Here is a 16582-nt window from a genome sequence, read left to right on the forward strand (position 1 = left end):
AAAACCCCAAACACGAGAGGTATTAGAACCTATAGTACTTAGTACCGTGATGGGTTGGAGGTTGAGAAGACGAAAGAAGATATTTGTTGACATTAGACTTGAACTTCTCTAGACTGCAATTTTCAGGAAATACGTATGAAGAAAGGTTGTTCCAGAAAATAGAAGTTGAAGGAATAAATGAAGAAGAAAAGTGGAGATTATAGAAGATAATTCAGAGGAACAGTGCCCATGGAAGTATCTGTAGAAAAGACATGCAGCAGAAACTACGTCTATGAGACAGAGAGTGAAGAGACTGTTAGAGAGGAGTCATTAATTAACCTAACTGACCTTTTCTGAATGGAATCTAGAAGCCTGAGAGAGGTTTTGGGGGCACCGCCCCAGATGTGGGAACAATATTCCATGGTAGGGTGGATTTGCACAGAGTGAACAGCTGTTTGGAAGAAAAGTAACGCCGAGAGCGAAAGAGAAAACCAAGATTTTTAGATGCAGAGGAAGCAATGTTTGTAATGTGCTTGTGCCAAGAGAGATTAGAAGTCAGGGTAATCCTCAAAAGAGATATATCATTTCGCCTAGAAATCGGAGTGACACCAAAGATAAGCATAGGATCAGAAGAATCCTTTCTGCGAGATATAAGACAACACTGAGTTTTAGAAGGATTGAAATCAACTAAGTTGTCTTTGCCCCATTGGAGATTTATCTGGAGATCAGCATTTAAGGAATTGGTAGTGGATATTGGAGAAGTTGAAGCTGATTGGGCAAGGCGAGGTTTCTCAAACTGAAAAGTGGAATGCAATGTGATATCATCGGCAAAACTATGGATAGGATTTCCGATCAATAAAAGAAGGTCATTAATACACAAGAGGAAAAGAATTGAAGGAAAGAACTGAACCTTGGGGGACACCGGCATTAGTAGTGAAGTTAAAAGACAGAGAGCCATCTACCATCACCCTCCGTGAGTGGTCAGAGAGAAAACTGGATAACCAATTACAAAAAGTTGGCAAACCATAAGATGGAAGCTTGTTTAGAAGACCTTTATGCCAAACACGATCGAAAGCCTTTGAGATGTGAAGAGCAACTGCTTGTGTTTCACCGAACTTTTCCATTGAATTTGTCCATAAGAGGCCAGAATATCATCAGCGGATTGACACCGACGGAATCCATATGGCGTTCGTTGATCAGATGGAAGGTTTCTAGGTAGTTTAAGAGTTGACGGTTAATTAATTTTTTTCATTAATTTAGAAATAGAAGTAATCACAATGAGACGATAACTGGATTGGAGGAATTTGTCACCATTTTTGGGAACTGGCTGGATATAAGCAAATTTCCAAGCAGAAAGAAAAACACATTTGGAATAAGAAAATGAAGAAAAGCGGCAAAGAACAGGAGTAAGTTCAGGAGCACAGGTTTTGAGAACAAGTGGAGAAACACCATCGGGATCTGGAGCTTTCTTAGCATCAAGATTCGTCAAAATCCTTCTGACATCCTTTTGACGGAAGTTCACAGGAGGCATTGAATGGAGCTTGCTAGGAACAGTGGGAGTTGTTTTACCAAGATCATTAATACATGAGTTGGAATTAAAATGGGATGCTAGCAAGTCAGCTTTATGCTTGGCTGAAGTGAGAATAGAACCATCTGGTTTTGACAGGTGGGAGCAAAGATGGGCAAAAGTTGTAGACAATAGCTTTGGCAAGAGACCAGAATGTTCGCTACCATTAGGCAAGAAGCAAGTTTTCTACTCTTAGCCTGTTCAAAATCTACTTTGAACTGGTTAATAACTGCTTTACAACTGTTGCGAGATTTGGTGTAGGCAGAAAATGAAACTGAAGAGTTGGAAACAAGCCAATTACGATATGCAACATTATGATATACAGCCTTAGCACATTTATTGGAAAACCAAGGTTTAGATAAAGGACAAAATTTTAAAGTGGAGTGTGGAATAAAGGATTCCATTCCTACAAGAATAATTTCACTGACACTATCTGAGCAAACATTGACATCAGAAGTATTCAGAAATAGGGAAAGAAGAAAAGAAATCTCGCAGGTCATCCCATTTTACATTCTTTTAATGCCAAACAACACGAGGTTGGGAATAGTCTCGAGATAAAGATTCCATTGGAGAAGCGACAATCACCAAATTATGATCTGAGGTGCGTAAAGGACCACTCCGACCGTGTACTTAGAAGGTTGTTTGTGAGAAAAAGTCAAATGAGTTCCAAGTGATTAGTGGAGTTGGGAGAACGTTAGATACAACAGATAAATTTGACAGAATGAGGTAGAGAGATTTTAAGCCAGAGAAGATCAAAAAGAGGAGATTCCAAATTACCAAGTCTCTGACAGGGAATATCGGAACGGACATATGCACAAGTACTACCTTTAAGGCGAAAGGAATCATACAGCGAATAATTTGGGCAACTGAGATGAGCAGTAGTTGAATCAACCGATAACTGAGATTCTGCCAGAAAAAGTACATGGGGTTTGGCAGACTGCAAGTGGAAATGGACATCACTGAGATTAGAATTGAGACCACGTATATTTGTGAAATGAACTAGGAAGTGTTTGGGAGGTTTAGATCTTTTCGCTGATAAGCTTGCTCTATTAGTTTGACAATTCATGGTGTATTCAATAGTAAGAAAAAGTGGGTGGGACTTGCTGTATGAAGTAATGAAATTTTTGGATATGGCATACACATGGTAAGAATATACCCAGATCCTTGACATAACGTGGCCTCGACAATGTCCCCCGCATACACACTAGGACCCCTCCAGTCACTATCTAGCAGATTAGAGGTAGCAGGATGATCCGGAAGCCTCCTAGAGAGTTACCAATAGGTTCTCTCTCGAACACCGTTTTAGAGCTGTACCGTCGAAATGTAAGGAAGATTGGATCTCGTCATGATGTTCATCATGACCTCAAAAGACATCAGTCGTACGCTGGAAGAGATGGGGAAGGGTTGACCGGAACTTAGCTCTGGAGACTAAACATGGGTTCCACCACTTCAAGCCTCCAATAAGCAAAGTGGTGGTATTGCACCTGTTGATGAGAGTCGTCTACCTCCTCGTATCGCCTGGTAACACAAAGGGGCGGCATTCCTCCGTGTGGTATGGGCGCCACACCTTGACCCCTGCTTACGTTGGTCACACCTGGGTGGTCACCCACAGTATGCATGTGCATGGGGGTTATACCCAGGATTAATATAATTAATTATATATTGATATTAATATATAATTAATATACAAGCATTAATAATTATATATTAATATTAATACGAGAGCAGGGGAAAAATATACGCCACTGGCGACTAGAAATAGTATCATGGCAACCAGATTTTTATCCTCGGATCAGAAAAGAAAGAAAAAAAAAAATTTTGCGTCTGTACAGGGTTGGTGTAATGTTCTTTGCCAATTTGAAAAGTTAATAAAAATAGTTCGAAATTTTACCACCGGGGAACGCGCAAAGTGACAAATTTATAAAAATTACAGAACGACAAATTTTTCACCAGTCTGACATTCTCTCTCTCTGTCTCTCTTTTCTCTACCAGGAAAAATCGTTCAACACACAGATTCTTTTAGCTATGTTCTTTATTTCTTCGCTGTGGCTCTCACAGTGGCTGTTTTGCTGGCAATTGCTCTGCACGTGATTCTAGTAAGAAAAGACAAGACTTGGAAGAATACTCACCTCACGAGGGACGAAGATATACGTTATCCAAGAGGACAGTAGCAACAGCCTTCTAGCTATTGTAAAGATCGTACCATCGCTCTATCCTTGCTGACCGAAGTATACTCCCAAATTATCTTGTAAAACAAATATTAAAGTTGTTTAGTGTTGCTGGGAGATTTTCGATTTTTACCAGAGTGCTTGAAATACGAAACTGAAGTTTAGCCACAGAAAGAAATAAATATTCATTGGAGACTGTTTCTATAATCACTTATATACACAAATGATATTTCTGAAATGTTTAGATTTATTAGTAAATTTATTTAGTTCTAAATTTTAGAAATTAATGTGGCCAATACACAATACAAACTACCAATTATCTCCTATATTGGCACATTTTTGGACAAAATATGATGGAATAAGCGCATACTTCAAAACAATAAGCACATCACATGATTAACTATTTTACAAAATCGTATTTTTTAAATAAATTAATGTTTTTAAACGTTAAATCCTAAATAAATACCAGTGGCAGTAATGTAAGTTATTTAATACAATTAAGGTAGAAATATCACGACTTTAACACAGAGTTTTATGATCTTTCGCCGTGCGACTTCTAGTTGTTTACAAATATGGCAAACTACTACGAGGACACCATTTCAAACGAAAAGTGGAGGATTATGCAGAATACCAGAGCATGGTATTTTGATCATATTATGCACCTTGTATAAATAAAAAAGTTCTCAGATGTTGTCATCTATACTTCTTTCTTTCCTTTATCTGTACAGACAAGCAATAGAATACACGTGAACGGATTCATGGTTTATTCAACGTGTAAACAATATATTAAGACATCGTAAAAGGGGAAGAAACTGTCTTAAGGAGGTACTGCCACGACCAGTTTCACCTCATTCATATTCTGGCAATAAATTAAAATACAGCACACACGCAAATGCATAACAGGATTGCTCATCGTCTCTGATATAAGCGGGTGATAAGATTTAACAGATCACCTAGCATTGTCCCTGCCATTCTTACACGTCGATTATAAACATCCCAGACGAATCCCAGTCCTGAAGTGACAAGTTCCCACGTTGATGAGGCCATTCCATTTATGGAGGGAGGGCGGATGATTGGAAAAGTGTTCCTCGCTTTCCCTTTGATTTTACTCCATGGACTATCATCACTTGATGCCAACCGGAAGTAATCCCGAAATTCATCTTCTAGAAGGACTGAGTGGACCCTTTCTGGTAAATTAGTTAAAATCCCATCGACACCATGTCTGAAAAACAGTACGAAAGAAAAAAAAGAAGGATTCAGTAAAGATATTCTTAAACAACCATACAATGGAAGAATTGTTTAATGGACAAATGTTCAATTAATGTATCGATATTAATTTCTCAAATCATTTTAAAGCGAAAAGGGTATTAATTTAAAATCAGTAGATATTTTAAAATTTAAGGGGTATTGCTATTTGCCACATTTTTCTTACCTGAGTGAGGTTCTAACGTCAGAAGACAAGTCGATTGTCCAATGGTATACTTTCTCAATATATCCATCTTCTTCATCCCGGATGTTGAGGGCCGATTGTAATCTAAAATCTGGATGTACTGATGTCAGACAGTTGGTAACTCCATCTCCTTGCCACCTGTTTCGATCAATCCCAAGCTTTTCCCACATGTTTTTGATACTACGCAGGGGGTCGTTTCTTCCCACATCCCAACCTATTAAAGAATAAAATAAAATAAAAAGTTATATGGCCCTATAACACTCCTCTACCCTTTTGTAATATTTTTGGAATATAAACAGAGAAATTAATTTATTTACAAGTGTAATTGAATCGAGTTAAATACTTACCAATACTGTCCAGTAAATGAGGTAATCTTAACCTTTCAATGGTATCCCGAATACCTGTAATTGTACCACTGTCACTCGTATGGCCAACAGAAACCAGGACATCAAGTAATGGCTTGTCGACTCCTGTAATTGGAAGGAAAACAAGCCAAAACAGTTAAAAATTAATTAAAATACACGTGTTTACAAGAATCAGTTATGTGATACATCGTGGTTGTTTTTGGTGACTATCAGTTGCAATTCGTCATGAATCATTACAGTTCTATAGTCGGATATTATAAAATTGAAGATTTAAATGGAGAAAAATTATATATGGAGGTAAATACACACCGTAGTTCCATAGATGACCAACTAGTTCATCTGCAATGCTTTTTCCAGCTGCATATTTGTTGGCAGATGGAAGATCGGACACTTTCAGATCAAGAAACAACAGCGCCAGTTGTTTTCTATAGTTTGGACTAGCTATTAAGAAAAGAATAAAGGCTGCAATTAATTTTGATAACAAAGACCAATAAAGTATCTAAAAAATACAGGTATTGGTCAGTTATTTACGTCAAAAGTTATTGAGAAAGATTCTTAAATTACTCACATGGATTTGCTAAACTCTGGACGTGTTTGAGATAGACTGAGAAACTTTCTCTTTCATCGCATAGCCTGAAACAGTCGCATGGAAATCCGTGATAAACCCCTTGAATGCTTCCATTTCTGTAGAATGTTATGTCAGCTTCAATGGCATTCGCCCCTCTGTTTAAGTAGTCTTCAATCTCCTGTATGGAGTTCACCATGTGGGCAATGTTGTAGAAGGGCCTATATTTGGATGCTGATGTACTTGAAATCTAAACATTCAAAATCAAAGAAATTTAAACTGAAGACCTTAATCATGACATTAAACGAGTCTTTTTAATTGTAGTTAGATCTTTATGAAGAGATTAAGATTAAGAAATCAAATAATAACCTGCAAGTGTCAAAAGTTTAATGAATAGACTATGCAGGCAGTCACAATGTTTTAACAGGACGGTGTATATCTTAAAGTTGTTTGATACTATAAAGTGGGGATGGAGTTTTATTTTTCATGGGCTACGAATTTCAATTGTGGGTTGAATCGTTCATATATGTCAGATGACAGAAAGTTTTGTTTCTAAGAAATATTCTGCTAAACTGATGCTAAGTTATCATTTCCATATGTACAAGGCTGCTGCTGCTGTCAATAGGGAAAAGGGGATTTCGGTTGTTTTTTAGCTTCATGTTTCAGTCTTTTATTAACCATCTAAAGACATCTCTAGAGTTCTGCTTCCTGAAAATTTGATTAATTTCAACACGTCATGGAAAATTTCAAGAGCATAACGGTCCGTTGATGCAGGTGGAAAGTCCAATGTCATCCAGGGATTGTGTGAATTTTGTATCAGGTCTACTGCAATGTTACACTTTTATCCCTCAGGTGATGGCCACTTTATTGATGACAATGCAACAGCGCATCGAGTAAGAATGGTTCGGAGAACATGACAAGGATTTCCACCATCTTCCCTGGCCCCCACATTCATCTGATCTTAAACCTGTTGAGAATATGTGGTATATGCTGGAGAGAGCTATTCGGGAACTAAGTCCTCTTCCTTCAACTCTGTCTCAGCTACGCGATATTTCGCTGGAAGATTGGTTGCAATTAGACCAAAACGCACTTGAACACCTTACAGAATCCATGCTACGCTCACACTTGCTGTTATTCGAAACAAAGGCGGTCCAATTCGGTACTGAATAAAGGTTCGTATTTTTTTGGCCAGTGTGTATTAATTTTAATAAAATAATAGAAAGTGCAATCCTTTTTAAGTGCCTAGATGGGTTCAAGATTGGCATCTTCCTGGTTGAAAGTAGGCCATCGGTTTCAACACCAAGGAATAAAACCACATTAATTACAGAGTATTTATAGAGAACATTATACAATTCAAAGTAAAGATTTCAAAATATTCATTATTCTAAAGGAATTATGTTTATAAATAATCTGTTAATCTAAAATACTGATCCTGGCCAATTACTATCCACATAACGTACCTTCAATATAAGAAATACAGCTGCAGTGATTACCAAAAAATTAGTTTTTTTCCTTGTCTGCGTCGTTAAACCAAAATTTCGATGTTGTGTCCTCATATTAGAACACCAGCAAAATACCTGAAAGAGAAGCAAACAGAAATCCGAACATCAACACACACACTTCTTGCGTTATACATAAATTAGCATAACAGCAGAAAAATTCACATTTGGGCTTTTTAACTTGATATTGCTAAATAAAAGCAAATCGAGTCTGCTCATTAAATCTTTTAAATAATTTCTTGTTTATTGTACACTATTTCCTTGAATGATTCAAATAATCAACGTTTGGGATAATCAAAACATATTTCTAGTGAGAGAAGAAAGATAAATTTCTGCAGAGAAGTGTTATCATAATGACAAACATTATAATTTCTTAATTTTTTTTATCAATTATATAGAAGTATTTTCATTTATTTATTACTTCATTTTAAGAATTTATTACAATAAACCAACTGGTCATTTTAATGAGATTGAGTTAATTGTATATTGTTCATATAACTGTAAACTCCATTACGTTTTCGAACTACAAGATTGCTACCAGAAGGAAGACCTTCAGACAAAGAATTAAGAATCCAATTACAGAGACGTTCTCACGAGGCTATGATTTGCAGTCAGATCAGGCAACTTGACGTGTACAACACAGTTAAGGCATCACAGGCACAGCTGTCAGGTGAGTCATCCGCTGGAAAGTATGTACGAATGCGACTCCACCAAGGTTACAGATATCTGGAATAACTCTGTAATTGCCCTCAATTGCAGGTCAACCGTCTCGCACTGCTGGTATTTTAACTGTCGTCTAGAAAAGTCTCTGGCCCACCACTGATGTCCTTAGATCACCAACTTGGAGACGTTACTTTCTGCGAGCATTTCTCTTCTTCACATGACTGCGTTTACACTGTCTCCTGTCGTTAAGATTTCTGAAAGAGCCAAGCATCGAATATCGTTATCTGTGTGCTCTAATTGTGGAGCTATCCACCCGAGAGGTAGTGTTTGATGAGACCAATGCCCACTGCCTGTGCCAGGCGTCACCGCTTTGCCCTCAGTTCATTTCACTTTGGTGTTCGCATTCTGCAGAAAATTCAAGGCACAATCTCTCTCTTTCAAGATGAGTGCTGTGAAATGCGTTTAGCTACTTCACCTATATTTTCATTTAGACTTAGACTGTAATTATATTTCACTTATGGCGATACCTGTGTAGTTCGAAAGCTTTTTCTGAAAATAATGTTATACACTACTCTATCAAAAGGATTCGGACACCATCACCTTTGAAGAAAACGAGTTTTTACTTATTTTGGGTAGTGTATACACCTATAGGATGTATATTCCACTACAAACAAGATTATCAAAAGGTGTACTTTCAAATTACAGTACACCTTTTGATAACATTTGCCCTCAAAAGTTATTTTTGGGCACGAGGATTAATTTTTGACACCTGACAAAAATTATTAATCTGTGCAATTTTCAATTAAAGTATAACCCTGTCTTTATCAAGAAGCACTTCATAAATTCTCGTTGGTAGAGACAGTTGACATCATTCAGGTTTTGTGGATGCTCTTGTGTTTTCGTTTCCGTTCTAGACGTCCCTTACGTTTTCAGTAGGATTTAAATCTGTCTTGGCTGGCCAGTTTAAATGTCTTACCATTCCCTAGAGTCAGTTTAAAACAGTAGAGATCCTATGAACCGGACAGCTCTTATCCTGGAATATAGGCGTATCAAAATCACGAGTGTCCCACAAATCTTCAGCAAAAGACACAACCTGGTCATCCAGAATATTTGCACAGCCTGATTCGTCCTGGTCAATTTTTCAAGTAGAGGACCCACTTCAAAATAATAAAAACATCCCCAAAGCATCACTGACCAACCAACAGCTTGTACGATGCCTTGCACTCAGTCTGGATGAAATGCCTCATTGCTTCTCCTGTGAACTTGGTATCTGGCATCATTAGAGTATACGCAAAATTTGGATTGGTAAACCCAATTACAGCTTTCCAATTAACAAAAATCCTGTTTTTATGTATTTTGCTGGTTTTTTTATGCGTAGCTATTAACAGTGGATGATAACAACTAGAAATCCCGATGATTTCTGGTTGATTTCGGCTTACACCATTCCTTAATACTCTTGTTACTGCTCTTTCTGAAACACCACAAAATTGGGCTACTTCTTTAACAGGTTGTCCTTTAGAACTGCCACATGCTGCCACTCATTAACTTTTTCTGCACCCTATCTTTCGTAGCAGAAGCTGTTGCTTCTTCATTCATAACTGGTACCTGTAAATAGAGAAAACGTGTTAACCTTGCATCTAATTTCATGCTCTAAGAAAACAAGCGTAGAAGATACAAGTGTTCCGTCTGCTTTTGCCCTAAATACCATAAGTGATTAATTTGGTCCTTGAGGTTGTCACAGACATTTTCTCATGTATGACAAGCTGTGCTTACTACCCGAGAGTCTAAAACGCTGATGGAACTGATATTCATGTGACACTTGAATCTAGTGGACCGAATTTCGACGAAGTCCGGTCATTTTGCGACAACCAAATCCTCTGCTTCCACCTTCATGACGGTGGAACTGTTAGTAATCCTGGGTAAAACCAGCGTGTGCAAGTAGAGAAATGCGGAGTCTAGTATACTCGAGGTGACCACCCAGATGTGAACCAACGTAAGCAGGAGTCGGTCGAGGTGTAGCCTCCAGACCACAAAGAGGAATGTCGCTCCTCTGTGTTACAAGGCAGTACTAGGTGGTAGATGACTTATCAACCGGTGCACTACCACCACTTTGCTTATTGGAGGCTTGAAGTGGTGAAATCTCCAGAGCAAAGCGCCGGTAAACCCTCCACCATCTCTTCCATCATGCAGTATGATTGAGGTGTTTTGAGGCTATGGTGGGCCTCATGGCGAGATCCAATCTTCCTTACATTCTCGAAAAGATCTAAACTTCCCAAACACTTCCTCGTTCGTTTAATTCCAATTAACGGTTGATTCAATCATTGTTCATTAGTTGTCCTAATTATTCGCTGTACGATTCCTTTCGCTTCAAAGGTGGTACTTGTGAATATGTCCGCTCTGATATTGTTTGTAAGAGACTTATTAATTTGGAATCTTCTCTTTTCGATCTCCTCTGGCTTAAAATCTCCCTACCCCCATTCTATTAAATTCATCCGTTGCCTCTATCGTTCATCCAACTCCACTAATCACGTGGAACTCTTTTTGACTTCATTTCTTTGAAACTGACTTTCTCCGGTCAAACTTTCCTAAGAGTGGGATAATTTTCCTTGGTGATTTTAATGTTCGCAACTCCAGCTGGCTGCCGTTTTCTAGTCACACGAATACAGCTGGTCGAGATACTGAGATTTTGCAATTACTAAACAGATCGTTCATTTACCTACGAGAATACCAGACAGTCCTAACCACACAGCCAACACTCAATCTTTTTTCACAAACAACCCTTCCAAGTACACGGTCGAGATGAGTGGTCCTCTATTCACCTCAGATCGCATCTTGGTGATGGTCTCTTCTCCAATGGAACCTTTGGAGAAGGTTCCATTGGAGAATGCAAAATTATAAGAACGCAAAACGGGATGATCTGCGAAGTTTCTATTCTTTCTTTCTATTTGTTTTGGTTCGATTAGTGTTTTAAATCTGATATTAACGTTTGCTCAGATGGTGTTAGTGAAATTATTCTTGTACAGATGAAATCCTTTATTCTACACTCCACCATAAAATCTTGTCCTTTGTTTAAACCTTGGTTTTCCGATAAATGTGCTAAGGCTGTTCAAGATAAGAATGTTGCATATCGGAATTTTCTTGCATCTAAACCTGCAGATTCGTTTTCTGCCTACCAATCTCGCAACAATTTTAAAGCCGTTATTAATTAGTCCAAACTGGATTTTGAACGGATTAAGAATAGAAAACTTGCTTCTTGTTTAAACGATAATCGAGCATTCTGATTTATTGCCAAAGGTCACACTTTTGCCCGTCTCTACTCACAACCCTCTTAAAACTTGATGGTTCAATTTCCACCTGAGCTACAAAAGCTGACCTGCCAGCATCCTACTTTTTCTAACTGGTGTTGATGATCTTGGTACATCCCTCCTACAATTCCCAGTACACTCCATTCAATGCCTCCTGTGGTCTTCTATTAAAAGAATGTCAGAAGAATTTTGATGTCAAGGAAGCTCCAAGTCCTGATGGTATTTCTCCACTTGTTCTCAAAACCTGTGTTCCTGAACTTACTCCTGTTCTCTATCACCTTTTTAAACTTTCTTATTCCACTGGTGCTTTTCCTTCTGCTTGGAAATTTGCTTCTATCCAGCCATTTCCTAAAAAGGGTGACAAATCTCTCCCATCCAATTATCGTCCCATTGCACTTACTTTTACTCCTGCTGCAGTAATGGAGAAATCCGCTAACCGCCATCTTCTGAACTATCTAGAAATCTTACATCTGATCAATAATCGCCAATTTGGATAAGTGTCGTTTGCCTATCTATGGAAAAATTCAATGGAAAAGTTTGGTGAAACTGAAGAAGTTGTTCTTGACAAAATTGAAATTCTTTTTCTTGTGGACTACCAACTGTCCTTTTCTTTAATTGAGTATCCAGTTTTCTCTCTTACTACTGACAGTAGATGGCTCCACTAATGCTGGTGTTCTTCGAAGTCGGGTTCCACATTGCATTCCATCTTCCAGTTTGAGAAACCTTGCACTGCACAAACAGCTTCAGCATCTCGAATATCCACCACCAATTATTTAAACGCTGATCTCCAGGTAATTGTCCAGTGGGGCAAAGATAACTTAGTTAATTTCAATCCTTCTAAACTCAGTCCTGTCCAGTCCTGGTTGCAACTGAACCCAATTTGTGCGCTTTAATCAAATCTATGGGCAGAGATCAATAAGTGATGCAAATAAGCATATTTGCACATGCGCACAGAGTTTTAACTTTTTCGCAATGCTTTTCGGGTGTTCTTAGCAATTAATTTAATTAAAAACAATTTCATTTATTTAAATTAATATAACGTCTTCACAATAATGACGTCATTTCCGTTTCTGTTTCACATTAATTGGGATTGGAAGATTTAATAACTGGAAATAGGTTATGCTTAGCTAAACAGTAATTATAAGACATTGAGAGAAAGCACGCATGCGTAGTTCCCCCCCCCAAACAACTTCCTTTACTTCCGGTTTCTGTGCGTTTAATCATTTAAATTCCCACTGCACGTTGACGCGTAATTGATGGAAATAAGAATTTCGAGATCATCATTTAGTGAACAAACAGAAAACGATACGGTTTGTTGGTCCTGACCCGAACCCTTGAAGTATACGAAGGTAACCTTGTTCTGTCTTTGCGAGTCTGAACGGTAAAATGGGTTTTTCAAGTTCAAATCAATCACGAACTTGTTTAAAAGGTTATGGAGGTATTTAGAAGGTAGCTATTTTGTCTGATTTATTCTGTCACAACGTTCCTGAAGGTTAAGTTTACTGATGGAACGAAAAACAGATTGCACGTGTGGGAATGAGGAATGACAAACGTGATTTGTTTATGAAGGCATAATGAGTGGTGCGTGCTTCGAATATAAAAGAAGTGTAGCGTGGAATTAAACCTGCACTTTGATAATAAATTGGCGATTAATATTTTAAATTTTTAAATAGAGTTGTAGCCACAAAATAGCAACAAAAAATGTTACAAATACGGTGGCGCTGCACCTGACAGGTGCAAACCTCTTTTTTTTTTTTTTTTTTTTTAATTTCTGGAAGAGCTTTTTAAATTCCGCTTAGAGTTTACTAAATTCATCTGTTCTTCATGGGTTACAATAATGTATGATTTTCTTTTTAGTTTTTTACTAAAAATTTAAACGTTTAAAGAAAGCTGTGTTTTTTTTAACCTTTTATTTATTAAAAAAAACAAAAAAAAATATTAATTCTGTTGTAAATTAAAGAAAAACATTATAGATATAAAATATAAAGATGAAACAGTTAGTTTCTTTTTTTTTTTTAGTTTTAAAAACCGTTACTGTTTTAAAACCTTAATTTTAAACCATTTAAAAAATTCAAAAAAGAGGGGATGGTGTTATCACAGTTTGTTCTGCGACGTGTTACTGTTAATGCAGCTTGCTACCAAGAATTTTTAAAATTGAGAGACGCAATCTGGTGTGAAAAAGCCAGAAAATGGCGAAATGGCTAGACTCTTCACCACTACAATGCTCCACTTCACACTCATCCATTAATTTTTGACTATCAGAAACATTCTTGTGTCCCATCCACCTTATTCTGCCGATCTGGCACCATACAACGCTTGCCTACTCGCAGAATAAAAACAGGACACGAAAACGATTTGAGTCGATTCAAGAAATCCAGTCAAACAAGACTGATCACCTAAAAGCAATAACAAAAGAAGACTTACTTCCAAAACTTTCTGATCAGGTAACACTTCATTTGTAAACATTGGATTGTATGAAAGAAGAACTTGTAATGTTTATAAATAATGCCCTAACGTCCATGTTAATATAATTGGTCACTGATGCAATTTTTTCACTTAACTACGAGTTTTTAAACTACCAAAACCTACCTTTCGATTACTTAAATCCACAACTTCTTAAGACAGCTTCGAGTAACAGAAAGCCCACGTCCAAATACGATCACTAAAGACAGCGTTCCACTGTCACCTAGCAACGTGCGTGTTCCATTCCCTGTTCGGATGACGATGCTCATTCAACTGCCCATCCGAGCACGTAGAGGTAAGTCAGCGAGGAATCAGGATTCTGCCAAATGATCTATTGGGACAGTTTAACTGGGTAGTGCGAAAAATACACCGAAAATTGTGAAGGTCTCGCAAGTAATCTCACGCACTCAGACACCCTCGGGTGCAGCAGAGTCACGCGCTGATTCCACACATGCGGGGTCAACGACACGTGACAGTGGTAGGGAATACCAACTCCGTTTTGACCTTGAAAAGGAACTGTTGGGGAGAAAATCTTGGTGCGTGAGGGCAGTAAACAGCCAGAGGGGGGACTGGCCCTCAAAATTGCCGTACTCACCACGTGCGATGCGGAAGTGCAAGGCGATTCAGTTATCTTTCTCCTCCCCTTCCAGCAAAGAAAACAAAAAATAACAAAATTATGATTTCTCTTGTCTTTATGATATTGCAAGAGTCAAACAACGCGTGTTATGTTCGACAAGATTTATTGCTCGCATTATAACACGAAATACGATGCTGCTAATGGACAAACAACCCTCTTGAGAGAAAGGTAAGACAGTGATGTTTCACTCTACTAGGTGCTCTTCAGAACTTGTAATGCATCTCCTCTATCCGGGATCTTACTTCTAACATCCGTCTTCTTCTCTGGGAAATTTTCTTATTTTTGTTGTTACTTATGGAAGTTTCGAAATAATATAGTTTCTAATTACATTATTAGAAAGATCAACAAATGATCTTGAAAGACAACAAAATGACAAATGGTTCTTTGGCTGAGGATTTTAACTGCGGTTCAGTGACTTTTGTAATTCTGCGTACGCATCTTAGAAAGTCCATTCTCCATTGAAGTTAGCGATACTCCAGAAAACTGCAGATTGAAGAGTTTCAATCAAAAGTTCCTGCAAACCTTTGGCAACCCCGCCATCTATTATCATAGAGATTAAATTTTGGAGTATCATACAGAATATTGAAGATACTGTACCGAGCAAAGCTGATCAGTGTAGTGGTGAATATGACTACATAATGTGGTATACGATTATGTAAAGTGATCGGCCTGGCTCAGCACCACGATCTTAAAGTCACCAATTGGTTGTTTGTCAAGTTACAAATTAGTCCAAATCAGAAATTAGTTGTCAAGTATAAATATTCATCAAGTTTCCAGCCAAAATGCCCAAACGAATGCTAAGGATATCAAAACGAATCCTTTGACCAGATCTGCGCAGTAGGATGCTTCCTTGCATTCCTGTTCCGGTCATTTGCGAAAAATATTTGTACCTGCATTTGTCCTAATCACCCTCGCAATATCGTGTAAAGTCTTCGTGGCACAGCAAAAGGAACCGCACATATTCTAAACCATCCTTACCTTAAGATTGTGCAGCACATGGAACCGCGCAGATATCATCCATCTGAGCTCAACATTCTAGCACACACGACAACTATACGCAGTACAAATGAAGCAAACATTACTGCATATTTATGCCAGAAAGGACAGACTTTGCTGGAAAAGAGGATAAGCGACCAATCGTTTTCCAAAACGAATTACCAAACATCCATGCTTGCCCGTAATTGATCTAATAATATCCGTCTTCTACGAAAAATTTCCTGTGCAAAATGCTGGAAATTTGGCCTGAGACAATCCAGATTGATAGACGATTCTGGCCTGGATCGTCTATCAATCCAGGCTAGGAGCCTGATCACATTTCAGATGGAAGAACTGCACTTGTCTCTAAACGCAACATTATAAGGACACTGTTCCTCTCAAATGCCCCCGATAAGTCCACATATAATCCAAGAACATACTTCGAAGTAGTGCTAGTAACTGAAGTCATCAAACAGCGCAGAGCATCATCTATTCACCGATCAGGAGTAAAGCCATATTGTTTACCAGACATCGGGAGATTTTCTTCAATGAAAGGAAGTTGCTTTCTCCCAACTTCCTTTCATACACTTTTCCCAGGCCCTGGAACAAGGCAATAGGACGGACGACCCTGGTTCGTTTCTTGGTTTCGTTGAGTACTTTACGATTATCTTCAGTAAAACATTCTTCCAAGGAGAAGGAAAAACCCCATCTCCGAGGCAGCTGTTGAACACTATTTATAGATATTTGGTGGAACACTATAACGATGGTTGATAACATCAACCATCTTTAGAGTGTTCCCCTTAAGTCAGATTTTTTGGACATATTACGTTTTCTAGTTCATCAGCTGTAAACAGTTCCATAACCTAGCTTGCATTTAAATATTTCAGGTGAGCATGCACTTGAATGTCCTCAATTTTATCATTAATTCTGTTAGTTAAGTTATCAG

General features: G+C 38.1%; 1 protein-coding gene across 1 annotated transcript; it reads right to left on the minus strand.

Annotated features, from left to right (window-relative positions):
• Positions 1-4623: 4623 nt before the first annotated feature.
• LOC150075116 (dermonecrotic toxin SpeSicTox-betaIB2a-like) lies at positions 4624-7910 on the minus strand. Its single transcript, XM_090388371.1, has 6 exons — positions 7895-7910; positions 6098-6328; positions 5839-5970; positions 5512-5634; positions 5147-5378; positions 4624-4936 (listed from the first exon to the last, which is right to left on the minus strand). The coding sequence occupies exons 2-6, from the start codon at positions 6291-6293 to the stop codon at positions 4624-4626; spliced, it is 996 nt and encodes a 331-aa protein (XP_090244497.1). The 5' UTR covers positions 6294-6328; positions 7895-7910.
• Positions 7911-16582: the final 8672 nt, after the last annotated feature.

Source organism: Mastigoproctus giganteus, chromosome 14 (genome assembly GCF_048544385.1).
Source record: "Mastigoproctus giganteus isolate SK-2022 chromosome 14, ASM4854438v1, whole genome shotgun sequence".
Classification (NCBI taxonomy): Eukaryota; Metazoa; Arthropoda; class Arachnida; order Uropygi; family Thelyphonidae; genus Mastigoproctus; species Mastigoproctus giganteus.